Consider the following 16,450-nt stretch of genomic DNA (forward strand, 5'->3'; position numbering starts at 1 on the left):
TTCCTCCTTTTGCTGTCTGAAGCATTTGCTGGGGGGGGGGGGGGGGGGTAGGAGAAGCATGGCCCAGGGGAGAATTGCTTAAAATGTTTCTTGAGCCCTTGTGCAGTGGGGTCTGGGCAGCCTGGTGGGCCCACAGCAGCTGCAAAACACCCCCTACTCCAGCACAAATATCAGCCACACAATCAACACGTTGATTTCAATGATCTTTATTGAATCACAGTGAGCTGCAATCAAAGCAGCTATGCCCTTTATCTCAGCGTAATTCCCTTCACTTAATGGGATTTTTGCTCTTTGCTCATCAAGCGCTATCCCGCAATCAAAGAGGCAAGCGGCGGCAGCAGAGCGCAGCTGTGGCGCATCTAGGGTCCTCTTCTGTCCCGACTGAGGCACTGCTCCTAGTGGGTGATGGTGATGGCCTTCTCCACCGAAATCCCTTTGACCTGGTTTGAGGTCAGCTTGGCCACAATCTTCTTCTCTCCTGCTCTCGTCGGAGTGCAGATTACTTCAGACTTAATGATCCTACCAGGCTGTACATCCCTAAGGAGAAAGGAAAACAGTCCCAGCATGAGCTGCTTGCACATCACGGGTCTCATTAGCCAATTTCTCATGGTTTCTCTTAAAGAAAAAGCCACTATCTGTGTTTAGCATGGGTATGCTCCTTCTCCCATGACCAAAGTGCAGCGGGCGGGGCTTGGCACAGCAGCACTGGCTGGTGGCCCTGGCACTCTACAGAGACCTCCCCCAGGCTGCGAGCCCCTGGTACCATTTGGACGTGGCTTTGAAGGGTTGCATTGCATGCAGTCCCTAACTAACTGTTTCGTCAAGGAGAATTTAAAGATAAGCAGGAAAGGGCATTCTGCCATGCTCATCAGCTGCATGGGGCTCAGGACTGCTCGAAACCTCTCCTTACCCTTCCTCAAATGTTGCCATCTTAAATATGCCCAAGCCCTCCACCATCAGCTTGCAGTTGTCCAGGGGCACATTCAGCTTGTTCTTGAAGATGAAGGCGCAGGTGAAGTCCTTGTTCAGCTTTGCTGTTTCTGGCATCTGACATAGGAGGAAAGAGAGATGTTAAGGACGCTGGAGATGCTGCTGGTTCACTCTGCCAAGGCAGGGTTTTTTGCACAACCCCCTTGATTTTGGAGCACCCGTGCAATGGAGCTGGTGCAGCCCCAGGAGACCAGTCTGCATCGGGGTCAAGGTCAATGCCTCCTTGCAGCACCACCATGCACAGGGCAGCCCCGCTCACCCTTCCTGATGCCTAGTTTCATCACATTTTCCCTGCAGTTTCGGGACTTTTGCCCGGGATGCCAGCAGAGCTGAGACCCTAATCCCAGCCGAGCCTGGGGGGGGTGCCGCCTCACCTGGACCTGGATGGGGGGGTACTCGAAGCTCAGCGCCGCCTCCTTGGTGAGCTTCTCAGGTGTCCCCTCGATCTCGGCAATGGCGGTGACGTGGACATGCTCTTCGTCTTCCGCTGCAGCCAGCGCCTTCATGTATGCATCGGGCGCGATCTTCAGAGGGACGCGCACCTCTGCAGGAGGGAGAACACGACTTTATCACTTTCTATGGCACCCAGGAACCCATGGCAGAGTTGGCACTGGTGGCAGTGCCTGGTGGGACACGGGACGAGGCACATTTCCTGAGGCCACCCTGCTTCTGGCCATGTGGCCAGCAACTGATGCCCTGCACTCCCCATCTCCCCCAAAGCAAGTGCTGGCTCAGGCTCGCTCAGAAAGCACCAGCAGCAAAGATTTTTATATATATTTTTTTCAAGGGTGACTCATGCTTGGAATGAGCAAGTGTTGTTAATTATTCATCACTCGTTAGTGTCTTCTTTGGCACATTGCAGTCACACTGCTGGGGATCAGCAATGCAACCCAGGTTGCTCCAAGGTACGCAACAAGCAGCAAACACCCCCGGGGGGACTAGGCGGGCAAGCAGCCCTTCAGCTGGAGTTTGCTTGGGTAAAGAATTCAGGAAATGCCACTCACAAGCGTCACAGTCAGCTCATTGACATTACAGCAGCATGACCAAGGAATTAAAATTTAAAAAATAATTTTAAAAAAGGCTGAGATGTTCAGCTGTCTAAATCCTGTTCTGGGGTCTCTGCTGCTTGATGCTCAGGCAGTGAGGACTGCAGTGGTGCACGCCTCACCTGCACAGTGCAGATGTCTGTCTGACCGCACTGATGGTTTCTAACCATCGCAGAGCCTTTGAGTTTTGATCCCTTCTGCAATGGGATCACAGTTTGTAACTAAGACTCCCAAATGCAGCTGCAAGAGAGGCAGGTGACAGGCAGGCAATTTCTGCTCTTTGTGCAGCTGAGCCATGCGCTGACCTGTAGTTATGCATTGGCTTGAGTGAAATCCCAGACTGTCACGTTAAATAACCTATAAAACATATCACAATTCCCATGCCTACCGGATTTGCCTTCCAGCTTGACGGTCTCCTTGATATATCCAAGGTTGACATCGACTTTCCCAGTGTAGGACTGCAGCTGGCAGGAGCCAGCAAGAGCAACGGTCCAGCTCCCAGCAGCAGTGCTCTTCACTGTGATGACCACTTCAATCGGCTCACCAGGATACAAAGGTTTTTCATTGGTTATCGCAAGCTCGACCCCGCTCTTGGGGACCACCTCATTTTGGACCATAGCCCTGCCATCCACGTCGTCTAAGCTCACGGACATGGGACGAATCGCACCGAAGCCTGCACGAGGTACCAACCCTGAAGGTTGTAGGAAGGAGATCGCTCTCTGCATGGATGCCCTTTCCTCTGAGCTGCCTGGGTGAAGGAAAAAGCTGTTTGAGAGCTGTATCCCAGTACCCTCAGCCAGAACCACCTTCCCTTCCCTTTATTCACGTTTCTGCTGCTGAGCAGGGAGGCTTTCAGGGCACCAACCGCCTCCAGCCTCAGCTCAGGACACCCTCTTTGTTTATGTCACCACTGGTAGCATTTTGGACCAGTGAGCAGCTGGAAAAATTTCCTGAAGGAGGCACTTTTAGAGGCTGGATGCTGCTTAAATTTTCTAGCCTGAGACGTTCCCACTCCTCACTGGGAAGGGTTTAATAGTCCAGAACAGCACGGCTGGATCTGAGGCAGGGAGAACCATGGGGAGGGAGTTATCATCATCTTTTTTTCAATATGTTGTGGGGAATGGAAAGGAAAAAAGGAAAGAAAGAAGCTGCAGTGTGTCAGACCACTAGGTTTGTCACTCAGCCCCTCTCTCCCACAGCCTGCAGGCTTGCTCGCTCCTGTCCCCAGTGAGCAGCCTATAGATGTCACTGCAGCTATGAAGATGCCCGGGAGCAGAGCTGCCTCCCTGGCTCTCCAGCCCCGATGGGGTGGGTTTGGCACAGCAGAAGACACGCATTGTGGGGTGACCCACGCAGCCGGGGACCTCCTCAGCACTGCTTTGGAGGATGGGGGCAGTCACCTTCAGGGAACTTGTACTGTTGGGTGATGTCTTCCCGACGGTTCTGCCCCACGGCTTTTGTGCTGATGTTGGCGCCAATGCTCTGGCTCTCCACGTTCAGCTTGATGTACTTGTTCCTGCCGTTCTCCTCCGTCACACGCCAATAGACTTTGTCGGCGTTCACTTCCGCATACACAAACTTGCTGTCGTAGGGCAAATACACGTCCCCATCTCGGATAGCCTTCAGTGGGCATGGGCCGCACTGGAAAATACCTAAAAATCACATTCAACACCATTTGCCTTGCCAAACACGAGCAGAGCCTCAAAATTTTATTCCACCACCCCGAGCAGGGTTATGCACCCATTTTAATAGTAAATACTCCTCCAATTTGGTTATAAAGCCCAAACCCCCCTACAATAGTCCTTTGGTATTTTTTTTGATATAGGAACAAGGTCTGGTAAGAGCTTTTATGTGTTTTCCCCCACTTAAATCATCTGAGGTGCTTTTGCCAAGGCTGGGCCCTTCCCGGCCCTAGGTACTGGCTGATTTTCGCAGGTGCCCAAACTCACTCAAGCCCACTCAATTTCAATGCACCCATGGCCACACCATCTTTAGATGCACCCAGAATGTGAGGCCCTCAAAAACGTTTTGTCAGCATGAAAACATATGTATTTACACATGCACATCCCCACAGTATCCTACTGGGCTGGTTTTCTGCCTGCCAGGAAAAACCATTCCCCCCTTCCTGGGCTGAGACAGCAGGAGTGGGACCACCAGCTTTAGGGTGTCACCGCCTGGGTGTGGGAAGACGTGCAGGGGCAGCATGTGCTTTGCTGACTGGGGACCACAATTTCCACACAAAACGTCACCGGCTCCCTCAGGAGTTGCTGAAGAGCCTTTCTAGGCCAATCCTACCTTGGCTTTGCTCCTGAGGGGTTGAATCGATTGCCTGCCAGCCATCAAACCCTGAAGGCAAGTCCCTCCGCTTCATCCAGACGTCGTTCCACACATGGAAGTTCCTGCAAGAGTTCGGGTTGCAAAGAAGAGGAGTGCACCATTATAGGCAGGAGTTGTGATCTCCTCGGCTTAATCCTTCCAGGGGGCAGGTTTAATGGGGATTTGAGTGTAGCCCTATGAAACCCTGTGAGCTTTCTCTCTCTCCCCAGTAACAAACCCGAAGCAGTAGGGCAGCAGTCAGAGGAAAGGCTACTGGGGCTGGGAAGCGCAGCGCTGCGGGGCAGCGCCACACGGGGGGCTAGGAAGGGTTGACCCTCTTTGTCCATACCAGATGGAGTCGACGGACATCCATTTCAGCTTCTCTCCCTTTTCGTTCAGGTAGACGTCAACCCTCAGGTTCTCGTCCGTGTCGTGCGCCGAGTTGAAGTTGCTCACACTCCGGGCTGGGATCCCCAGGCAGCGCATGACTGTGACAGGGACAGACAAACCAGCGGGTCACAAAATCACCTCATCCAAGCCTCCACTCAAGCAGGGCTACCTGGAACGGGTAGGCTAGGACCACATCCAGGTGGCTTCTGAATATCCTCAAGGAGGGATCCCCAACCTGCACCAGTGCCCCACAACCCACACAGCACAGAGGTGCTGCCTGGTGTTCAGAGGGAGCCTCCTGTCCTCCATTTTGTGCCCATCGCCTCTTGTCCTGGCACTGGGCACCACTAGGAAGAGTAGGGGTCTGATGTCTTTACTCCCTCCCGTGAGGTATTTGTACCCATGGATCAAGCCTTCTCCACACCAGGCTGAGCAATCCCAGCTCCCTCCTTACGTGACAGATGTCTCAACCACTTCATGAAAACGCCAGGACCAAGAGCATGCAGAGGTTTCCCCACCACCTCTGGAGCCTGGGGTTGTGGTAATTTGGGTCACTAGCGCAGTAATTAGGATATCAGACAGAGACACAGTTCACCCTTTACCTGTAGTGAGGACTCCTGAGAAGACCCAGCATTGACCAAAACCAACTGGCTTCTTCGTTTTGTAATACTGCTGCAAAATGGCAACGCTCCCGATCCATGCCATGGGAGAGGTCCCATTTTCATACTTCCCTGACCAGTTCCCCAGCAGGACACCGTTTTCATCATTGGCATTCACCTATGGCCACACACATGCAGAGGAGACAGATTCAGGGATGAGGCCAAATGAGGTTTAACCTCAGGGTCCGTGCCTGTTCCACGTTTCCCCAACAAGGCTGCTGACACCAGCTGGGGGCTTCCCTGCTTGGAAACCCTCCAGTTTCCAGATATCCAGACCTCTGGATATCCAGAGAGGCACTGCTGCTTGGGGCTCCCAGAAGGATCCCACCACAGAGGGAAGTTGCCCCCCAAAACACAGTGTTAGCTGGGGAAGGACAACCGCCAGGGCAGCTGCAAGCTTTAGAGATGGGGAGATGTATTTCGCTTGCCTCTTCCCTCCATTCAAAATGCCTCTGGCTCTTTCCTTGCAGTTTTGGATTCGTCCTGAAATGGTGTTCAAATCCCCAGGGAAATAAAAGCGAGCAAGAAAGAGGAGCGAAAGCGGGAGGGGCAAATCACTTCTCTGAGAGAACCGTACCAAAGCAGACATGGCTCTGGACACAATCACAGGATCCCTTCTACTGCTCATCTTCAGTTTACTTTTGTCCAGCAGGTACATGCAGGCATCCAGGATGGATTCCTCAAACTGTTTTGGAAAGAAAATGGAGGCATTTTTACATATGGCTCTGAAACAGAATTTGCTCAGTCAACATGAAGTCTGTCTAGGTACTTGGAGGAAATTGACTAGACTCAACTTCTGAACTTCCTTTATGATATTGAATGAACCTACTTCTGAAGCCTGTGGGGCTTCACAAAGCTGTTCTCTCCAAAGAAGGGCTTAAATGAAAACCCACCATGGGAGAAAAAGGCCTGTGCCGTGTGTCTTGCAAGCACAGGTGGAACCTGACCCAGCAACTCTTTACTCCTGTGAGTAGTCCTAAGTCACCTACGTCATCTCCCTGAAGCCTTGGACATTACTCATTTGAATATTGAAAATTCAAGACAGATACAGATACTCAGTCCATTGGCATAGGTACGAAATAGACTGGGGGAAAAAAAAAGAGTACCTAAATGCAAATGATTATAGTAAAAGATTCCTAATTAGCAATTGCTGTTAAGGCTCCCTTAGGTTGAGCTCATACAGATGTCAGATATCCTACACACTGAAGCCTGGCAGAATATCAGTGTCAATTCTCTTTGCTTCATGGCAGAATAAATATTAGGGTAGGAACAGCCCTTTGGCACCCTTTGTGGAAAAGGCATCACTGTGAGGACTTTTGCTGCACTCTGCAACTGCCAGAGCAGAAAGGATACCTTAGGGGAACCTTTCGGCCAGAAATGCTCCGTTCTCAGTCTCCATAGCCTTTGCCAGGCATCTGCCAATCTGCTTACAAATGTGCTGCTAAGCTCTGTTCTCAGGCCGGGGCTGGGGAAAATGCTTGAGTAGAAAGATTACTCTAAGCAGGTGAGCTTTTCCAGTGAAACTAGGGGGATTACTCAAGTGCTTTGAGCTGCTCATGGGCTTAACTGTTTATGGATTCGTTTAAACAAATGCCAAACAGAGAAAGAGTGAATAGGGGTAATAAGGCCAAGGGGACGGCTGTGCCTTACCTGCCCAAAATTCCAGGGTCTACCGTGTATGTCGTATGCAGACCCAACATAGATGTAACCCGTATCGTTGAGCACATACTCATTTCTCTCAGCCTCATTGGACAGGAAGACGATATCAGCTTGACAAAAAAAAAGTGTAGATGTTAGTCGACTTTTCACACCTGCTATAGGAAGATTTTCCTGGAAAGTGAAGTGGTGGTGGGAGCTGGTGGTCTGTAGTGCTCACAGCATTTGATGCCTGCGCAGTACTCATGCTTTTCTGCCTATCATTGAAGGGTTTGCTCCAAGACTACTTTTTATTTTAAGCTCTGAGGGCTCCCCAGCAAGGAGCTTGCTCATGGCTCTTGCTCCATGGGGATGCTGCTTGCAACATTTTAGGGGGAAGAAGGGATGCACATGGGAAGAGGAAGAGGAGAAGCTCCCCCAGGGACAGTCCCATGCAGCAGTAATTATAACCCCGGTTGCTGGACTGCCTTCCTTACCTTCACACCAGGGGTTGAACAAAAGGTAGACAGTGTTGTTTTCAGGCTTGTGAGTGTTAGATCCAGTCTTTACAGACAGGCCGTATTTTCCCACTGGGGCATCAGCCGCGCTGGTGACGGACAGCAGGCACTGGGGAGGTGACAAGGAGACAGGACATGACCAACCCTCTGTGATGGCACTGGTGCAGCACCGCGGGGATGGGGCGCATCCTGCATGCCCAGCAGAAGGGCTGGGAATTAAATGGGGCAAAGCTGCTGCCCGTCAAAAACCACGGGGCAGAAGGAAAATAGGATGGGGGCTCTGGGGGCTTGCTCAGTCGCTCCCGGTGCCGCCACATGCCCTACCTCCGTGCCGCTGGACTTGGCGATGGTGATGTGCCACCCACTGAGATCCCTCGTGCTCCTGGGGTTCAGCGACATCAGGGTCCCCAGGGGCTTCATCGGCCTCTCCCCTGGAAAAAAACATGACACGTTGCATGGGTTTGCAGGGACTGAGCGGTGCCCGGGGCGCTCCTGTTTTGTGCCACGCTTACCTATGCTGAAATGCAGTGCCAGCTTGTCAGTGGACCGCAGCTCCCTGCTGAGGGTGAGCTGCAGCAGGAAAGGCTGTCCTCGGCGCACCACCAGGCTTGTCGTTTCGTACGCATCTGTGTGGTGCTGGACCGAGTTCTGGCTCTTGAGGAAGTCAACCTTGGTGACCTTCAGGTCGCTCGCTGGAAGACCGTGTGCAGAGAGGGAGAAAGAAAGAAGAAATGGGGGGTTTGTTGGTAAACTGGTCAGCACAGGCAGTTTTCTTCCTATCACAGCTGTGTGGGTCATGAAAACATCTGGGTGCATGGCGATCCTGCTAGGCTGCTCATCAGGGGACCACTGCATGAAGCAGATGGCACAAGAGCAAAAAGCGATGCCACCCTCGGTCCTGCCCCTGGATCTGGAGCATCCCACCTCATGATCCAGGCATGGGGGACCAGGGAATTGTGCTGGCAGTGACCAGAACCACCCTCCTGCAACACAGAGCGGCTGCTTTACCAGAAAGCAAACTTGGCCTTGGCATATAAACACCTTTTTATTGTTTTTTTTTCTTTTGTTTTGTTTTGTTTTTGCAGCTGTGGAGCAGATGCCAAAGGGAATGATGCCCCAGGCACTCTACACACAGCAATGCATTTTCCTCACGTCGCTTCCCTTGACACTAGGCAACACCCTACACAGCCCTGTCCCCAAAGAGATGCCAACCCCTGGGAGCCAGCTCCTGCTGTCCAGGAAGATGCCATGACTGCCAATTTTGTTGCAACACCGAAACTCTTGTTTTTGCAATGGTCCTGGGAAACAGAGCGGGGACAGCACACCCGCATCCCTTCCCTGCAGCTGCTGTTATGCTCCTGGATCACCCCCGTAGTGCAGCCCCCCAAATGTCCTGACCCCCACAGTGTCCCCATGGGCAATGCCCATGGTCCAGGACCCCTCTTGCTTTCCCCCACCAGCCCAGCTGCTCCGCTCGTGATGACACCAACACCTGTTTGCTGTGTGCCCATGCCGTGCTGAGCTCCTGGAGTGCTACAAATGGGTCTTTGTTACTGCAGGTATCTAACAGCAGCAATAGCAGCAGCAGGAGTAGCAGTGAGAGGAGGAGGAGATTTAACAACAGTCAAAGGTGGTGCTCCCAAGTGGCCCCCGATAGCACAGGGCAGCTTAAAAATTAATCCCAGCTGCTGTGATTTTACCTCCGAGTCAAAGACTCGCCTTATATTGGTGTTGAATGCATCCGTCATGATTGTCAGATAATGATTAACAGCAGCTGTAATTGCTCCTGGCAGGATGTAGCGCACGCAGCCAAGCTGGAAGTGAACCAAATGTGGCCCCCCCCGACTGCTGAGCTGCCCATGTCTCGGGGATGCCTAAGACCTGGGAGATGGGGCTCAGGACACTGAGGCTGGTTCTTCATATTTCCCCTCAAAAACTAGTCCCAGATGATATAACAGATGTCATTAATCAACCTCTAAGGGCAGCCTGTGCACATGAACCTTTGCAAGGATTTTTTTCCCCAGCGACTTGGTTTCTCCATGCAGGAACAAAGAGAGACCTCTGCTCTCCATCAAGGTGGGGACCTGGGGGTTCCTGTGCCAGGCTTTGGGAGGCTGCCCAGGTGTGGCAGGAAAAGTCAGAGCATGCCAGGACGTGGCTACAAATCTTTGGAAGTGTCAAACCTTGTCTTGTCTCTGCCCATGAAGCCTCCTTAGAGACTAAACACTGTGTAAACAGCAGGGAGTAGCAGTGTTAAACAAGCACTAGGCTCACAAGTGATTCAGACACAGATGTGGGAGAGTCAGGAAATTTGAAAAGGTTTGTGATAACTTAGGAATAAAGCAGTCAAAGGTATAATGGCTTAAGGGATTAGGTCACAAAACGGCTTGACAGTTTTACACGGCACCCAGCAGCTGTGCCAAGGTGAGCATCACCAAGAGCCAGCCCTAACGTCGGGGAGGCTGGGATCTGCTGGTGGCAGCTGCACAGACAGTGTCGTGGGAGAGAGGCTGCGGGAGGGGCTGGGTCCACCACAGGCTGGGATTGAGGCTGAAGTCAAGGCTGCAACCAAGGCTGCAATAGCTCTGACTTGTGCTGCATGGTGACTACAGCTCTGAGCAAACCGAACGTACCGTGCAGTGGTCCACACCATGTTCCTGCCTCTCTGTATTCCCTCATGTTTACTTTATAAACCATATTTATCTTAAACGTGAAAAAATTATCAGAAGTACAGTAAGTAGACTTAAAATTAACCATCACCTTTCACTCGCTGACTGCCTTTTGGAGTACTTTTTGTTTGCTTGCTCCATGCCAAATGCCAGTCTCGGGCTCAGTTTGCACGATGGGGCCTGGAGGATGCCAAAAATTTCAGCAGGAATTGGCCAGCCCCTTTGGTGAAGTAGAAGTGGCTTTTCCTCAGAATTAACTGATCCTCAGAACCAGAGCTGCTTGCTCCTGCTCCTTTCTAAAGCTCTGGTGAGCCCTTGCCTTGGAGCCCGGCTGAGATGCTAGGACAGAAGGTAAGAGCCAAACACAGCCTCCTGCTGCTCAAGGAATCCATCATTTTGGCTTTCCTAACTTAGGGACCATATTTTCATCTCTCTTTTTTTTTTTTTTTTTTTTTTTTTTTTTATATATCATTGATGTTGAGGATGCAGAGAGAAAAATGTGCAGAGAATTTTTTTTTTAATTATTTTTTGAAGCACACCCTGACAGCTCAGAGCACCACGGGGGAGCTGTGCCTGCCCGGGGCCGCGTGCCAATTGTGCCACGCTTATTCCTGAGAAAACATACAATGCCCTACGATCCGGCTGGCTTGGTTTTTCCATGCTGATGAATGCCTGAATGCCATGGAGCTGGGTGGCAGCATTCCCTCTCTGCGTCCCAGCAGGCTTCGCCACCACCTGCCTTCCCTGGGCATCTCTGTCTTGGGCTGCTTTCCCCTGCTGCCTGCAGGCACCCCAGCTGTGAGCACGGGAATTAGTGGTTTATAGCAGATAGGTGCTCTAATATATATTTATATTATATATTTATATTTTTTTCTCCTAGTTTCATGATTTATCCCTCACAGAGGCATCACGACCTGACCGACAGCCTCATTGTTACAGCCCCAAACGCCATATCCGTAGGTCACAGTAACGGGGTTTAAAAATTAATGTTCTGGGGCAGGGTGTTTATAGCCAGCCTGGCTTCAGTGGGAGTAAGGGCTGCTCAGGAGGGAAGTGGAGCAGGAAGTGCAGGGTCCGGCTGCACGAGACAGCAAACTTTGGACACCTGCGTGTACTTCCCATCCTTGCCCAACCTCCAGGCGAACACTCATCCCAGAGCGAAGATGCTGCTAGCTGAGACTGCCTGGGAAATTTCAGCTCATCCACACCCAGGGGGCGGAGGTGTGAAGCAGAGGGGCTGGGAGCAGCATCAGGACACCCGCAGCCTCCCTCCCTCCCTCCCAGCTGCCCGGCTATGCCCCAGAGCCCGAGATTTGTGGGCACCCTGGGGTTGGGGTGGCCCCAGGACCGCAGGTTGTGGTGGTGGCTCAGCAGCTGCTGCAGGAGCTCAGGCAGCTCTCGAGGTCAGTGCAAGATCTTCTGACAATAGTGCAAGCCACAGGACAGGGTGAAATTTCAAATGAATCCCTTCTCATTTACTCTGAAACTTCTGACAGATGCTGTCAGCCAGCACTAAAGAGCAGTAATCTACACATTTCAGTAGCCTGAAATAAAGAAATTCCCTCCAGCTTGATGCAACAAGATTTTTAAACCCACATTTCTTCACTATTATCACCGCCAGAGCCAGATTTCTACAGGTTGTTGAAAAGCGCTGAACATTGGTTTGCGTTTTTCAGCTGGCTTCACCGAGTCGTCAAAACCACGACCAAAAGCAGCACTTCCCTAGCGGCACCCAAACTTTTTTCCCCAGGTCCCATGCATGGCAGTCAGAGGGATGGGTCTCCCTGGCTCTGCTCGAGGTCCCATCCTCACCACAGGAGACCTGCCAAGCTGCAAAGCTGCCGTGCATTATCGCAAAACTCACCAGTCATGGTGCTTGCTGGTGCTGTGACCCGAGGTGTCTGCGATGCCGGTGGCTGCTGAGCTCCCGAGTAGCCTCTGCCACTCGCCTCTGAGCATGCAGGAGGAAGACGGCTGCCCTTTTTATCAGTGTCTGGCTCTGAGGTGTCAGCAGGTCCACTGCCAAGGGGTGGTGTTAGAGAAAGGAAGTTCCTGCGGGAAAAAAAAAAAAATGACTACAACTCCCTCTGCACATAGTCAGACCCTGAAAAACAGCGAAACTTAAATCCCGACTCACATGGAAGGTGAATTTGCACAATCGGATGACAAGTGGACAGACCCTTCACTGACAAACAGCAAAATCATGGATTAGATGAGTAACAAGAATGCACCTATGCCCTGAAATCCAGGTTACCGGGACTGCAACCCTAGGGCTAGCTTTAGGAGGCAGCCCACAACCGTTTCCTCCTTAAGAAATCGGAGTTCCCCATTAGTACCAGGCCGACATTCCTTGAGGTTAATGGGAGTTCTGTCATGGGGTACGGGACAGAAGTACATGAAGCTATGGGCTAACATCCAGCATTCCTACCTGCAGAAAAGCCCAAGGTCCCTTCCCTGTGGGGTCAGGTGGAGGCTGGAGAAGAAAGCGAGTGGGAAAGAGGAGACAGAGCTGGGTCCAGGTGGAGCAAGAAACGTGGTGTATCAGGAGCTGTATGTGGCTGGTGGGGGTCTCTGCCCAGGAGGTGGTGGAGCCTCCTTTGCCACCCCATCGCCTCCCTGGTCCTCAGGCTGACTAAAGGGGGAAAGAAGAGCCCAACCCATCGAGGGGACAACTGATGGCACATGTGGATGTTGACAAGGGCACAGTGACAAGAGGCAGAGGGAGACACAAGCATGCCAAGTACCCAAAAGTGAAGGAGTGGCCAAGCTGTGGGAGCAGCCTCAGACCCCAGCTGCCTCCCTGCGTGGCAGCAGCCCATGCCAAGCATGTTTTGACCACCGTAGGGTTCAGGCTGCGAGGCTGGCACCTCTGAACGTAGGCTCTCCCTAAACAAGATCTCCCAGTGGAAGCCTTTGAAGGCACCAATTTTTCTCCATCAGTTCAGGCAGCTGGGTATTTGCTTTAGGAGGACCTATTTCATTTGGTGCTGAAATGTCGCTGCCAGTCGGGTGCTGAGTTAGCAGATCCCACCCTTCGAGCATGTCACGGCTTGCTTGCAGGTGTAAATTAGATGTCCCTGCTTGAGAGCATGACTGGCATCACAGGGCACGGAGGGTTCAGTGCACTCTTCTAATCTCGCAGGACATCTGTACGAACATCGGAGCTGGCAGCATTTGCAATAGCTGGAGTATCACTCACCATTCAGAGCCAGACACTGTGCTGGCAATCGAATGGTTCTCTATTGAAAAAGCTCGAAAACTCCAATTCACCTTTCAGCGTTGCTTTTATTCTGCACTTCTTTCATCCTAGAGGGTGAAAGACACTCTTGTTTAGGACCGGGATGGGATGAGGCAAAGTCTGCACGGAATGCCCACACGATAACACCACCAATAATACGTGCAATCTGAACAAATGTGACTCTTTTCCAGTTGTTTGTAGCAACAGAGTAATCCACTTAATCTGCAGTCAATGACAGTAGTTTTCTAATCCAGTCCCAACCTGCTATATACATCATTCCATGCTTGGTTGAAGACAGCTTAAATTGTCTTGACATGGTAGTCTTACAGCGAAAACTACAGATTTTTGCAAACAGGAAGGGGCTGATGTCAGTAACGCTTTGCTCCTGAAAGAAAAATGTATGTAGGTATGTGCTGGAGGGTCAGTAGAGACAGGGTGTGTATTCATCAGGGATAGTCATATTTCTAGACCCGTAGGGTTTTGCAAAAGGCCAATTTCGACAACACGCATGTTCCGATCCTCACTTTCAACCTCAGAGTTCAAGGCAAGGTTGCCGAAATCAGATGGGTGTGGGTTCTGCCCTGCAAGGAACCTATTTTGTCTTCAAAAGCAGCTGACATTGGCACTGTCTGCAGGAATTTTGGGTTTATGCTAGCAGATGGGGTCTAGCTTTCATTTCCCCTTTCACTTTGTGCAGCTGCTGGTCTTCCCCGCTCCCGTTAGCTTCTTCTGTGCTTCAGTAACATCTCAGATCAGCGGCGCTAAACTTGGCACAGGGTACAACACTCCCACACGGGAGCATCCTCCCCTGGCTTGTACAAACTTGCGCTGCCAGAAAAGGCTATTAACTTCAATACACTCGGGGACAGGTGTTGGCAAAGTCTGAGAAAAGGGATTTCAACTTAAACTGCAGGAATGTTTTTCAAAGACGTGGTTTTAGCTTGCTCCGTGCTGTCAGCAGGTGATCTCCATCCTTCCGGCACACAAATCTCCTTTTGCCTTTGCTGGATGGAGTGGACGGAGGGGCTGGCTGTGGTTCAGCACTGTGGCTTTTTTCCCTCCTTGGCTCCAGGCTGTCAAAAACATCAGTCTTTCTGACGTTTTTTTCCCCAAACTGCTATAACAGTTAACCACTTCAATCGGGCTCATAAAAAAAATAATACACTCTTCCAGTTAACAAAAGCAGGAGATGATTTTTTTTTTTTTAAATATATATATTTTTTCCCCCTGGCAGTCCCCAGCCTGTTACTTATCACTTCAGAAAAGCTGAAACCCCAATCAGGCTCCTGCAACTCACTTCCCAGCTTGCAAAATCAGACACCACAGGCTATTAGCCTTATCTGCATTTATTTATCTACAGAAAGGTTAAGTCACCTTATTAGCTGGCATAAGAAGGCAATACAGTGCAAACAAACACAACTAGAATTCCCCAGTGGCTGCTCCCCTATTTGCAAGCTTTTCCTTTTCCCGGGTTTCGTTTATTTTGTGTATCAAAAATGACGAAAGAAAGGCAAACTTATAGAGCATTTCCAAGGATATTGAAACCATGTAAGAACATGAAGTGCAACCCAATCCTTAGCTTTATGGCTTTAGTCACTTGTAACCCCAGGTCTGGTTATGGGGAAGTTGCTTTTTATAACAATGACAAGTGCCTCAGTTTTCCTTTCTGAACTCTGGGAAGGTGGATGAACCCACCCAGCCTTGCTGGGAAGCTGCAGGGAGAGGTGAGAAAGGGCAGCCTTGGTGTTTCGGGTGGTGAGCGATGCACACACAGCCCATGTTTGGGTCCTGAATCAGCGGGGCGGCAAGGAGAGAGGGTGCTTTCCACTGACCAGAGCAGGACTGCTTCCACGTATGTCCAGTCCTTCCCAAACGATGGTTTATAAACAATGAGAAGTCCCAGGGGAATAAAAAAAAATTAAAAAATAAATAAATAAAAAGGGGAAAAATTGCGCAGACCACGAATGGCTAAGGGTCTGGCCTATCTGATATGCCCTGGCTCTTACTATCGGTGCTGTTTTGGTCCACCCCTCACCGCTTCATTGCATCTCTGTCTTTAGGAATTTCCTCATAGCGAGACACATCTCTCACACGTAATGAACCTGACATGCTGTTACTCTCGAGGGAGCACGGATCCGATCCCGTCTCACTCATGCCCTTTAAACATGTGCTGTGACAGTGGCCTGTCGGCTACGCCCCACGGGCATCCCGTCTTCCTGGCAGGTAAATTCTCCTCGAATGCTGCATGAGCTGACTTGTGGCAGGAGATCGAACGTCAGGGGTTGATGTAAGCTGACCAAGCCCAGATTGCATCTGGCCATAACTCACTGGTAATGAGTTTCTGAGGCATCTGGTAATGAATTTCTCATTGGCAAGTGAGATGCAATAGATGCCAATAAGGTTGTAATGGAAATCTCATTGTTACCTTCTCGTTTAACCTTGAAAGAGGGGTTTTGTACCTAATGTTGTGGGTTTAGGTGCCTAGTTTTGGGTGTTCACCTCCAGCAGGAATGAGAACCTGTGCCTGTGCCCAACCCAGCACCACCCAGAGAGACTGCTCCTGGAGAAGACAAAGAAGGCCTTTTGCTTTAAAATGGAGACCAAAACTACACATACACAATGTGTTGGCTTACGGCCTTGCAATCCTCACTCAGGCAAAAACCTCTTGGGTAGCGGCTTCCCTGCCCTGAAAGAGAAGACCTGTGGTCATCACAGAAAAGTGAAGCTTTAGGCCAGGCCATCTGCAAAAATACAGAGGAGCTTTAACAGTAAGCCAAAATGCCACAGTGCTAAAATAGCTTTTTCTGGTTATTTTTGAGGAGCCCTTTCTCCTTCCCCGAATGAAATGCACAAGGAAAGGTTGGTCCTGGTATATGGAACAAGTGAATGTGGAAATTGACCTTGGCGTTTCAGGCTTACAGCGGTTTGAGCCTTAAATATTGCACTGGAAACCCCCAAATTAACATGTTGCAGTGCTGAAATAGTTACA

General features: G+C 50.8%; 1 protein-coding gene across 2 annotated transcripts; it reads right to left on the reverse strand.

Annotated features, from left to right (window-relative positions):
• Positions 1 to 190: 190 nt before the first annotated feature.
• On the reverse strand, positions 191 to 12,449 carry TGM4 (transglutaminase 4). Of its 2 annotated transcripts, XM_013184859.3 has the most exons (15): positions 12,361 to 12,449; positions 12,088 to 12,275; positions 8,067 to 8,246; positions 7,879 to 7,985; positions 7,534 to 7,663; positions 7,052 to 7,170; positions 5,979 to 6,086; positions 5,345 to 5,519; positions 4,702 to 4,840; positions 4,332 to 4,435; positions 3,437 to 3,688; positions 2,425 to 2,784; positions 1,365 to 1,534; positions 911 to 1,047; positions 191 to 537 (listed from the first exon to the last, which is right to left on the reverse strand). In XM_013184859.3, exons 1-15 carry the CDS (start codon positions 12,426 to 12,428, stop codon positions 396 to 398), a joined length of 2,379 nt encoding a protein of 792 aa, XP_013040313.2. In that variant the 5' UTR covers positions 12,429 to 12,449; the 3' UTR covers positions 191 to 395. The 2 variants fall into 2 exon arrangements, with proteins under 2 accessions (XP_013040313.2, XP_013040314.3); XM_013184860.3 differs by lacking the exons at positions 12,088 to 12,275; positions 12,361 to 12,449 and adding an exon at positions 9,047 to 10,638.
• Positions 12,450 to 16,450: the final 4,001 nt, after the last annotated feature.

Source organism: Anser cygnoides, chromosome 2 (genome assembly GCF_040182565.1).
Source record: "Anser cygnoides isolate HZ-2024a breed goose chromosome 2, Taihu_goose_T2T_genome, whole genome shotgun sequence".
Classification (NCBI taxonomy): domain Eukaryota; kingdom Metazoa; phylum Chordata; class Aves; order Anseriformes; family Anatidae; genus Anser; species Anser cygnoides.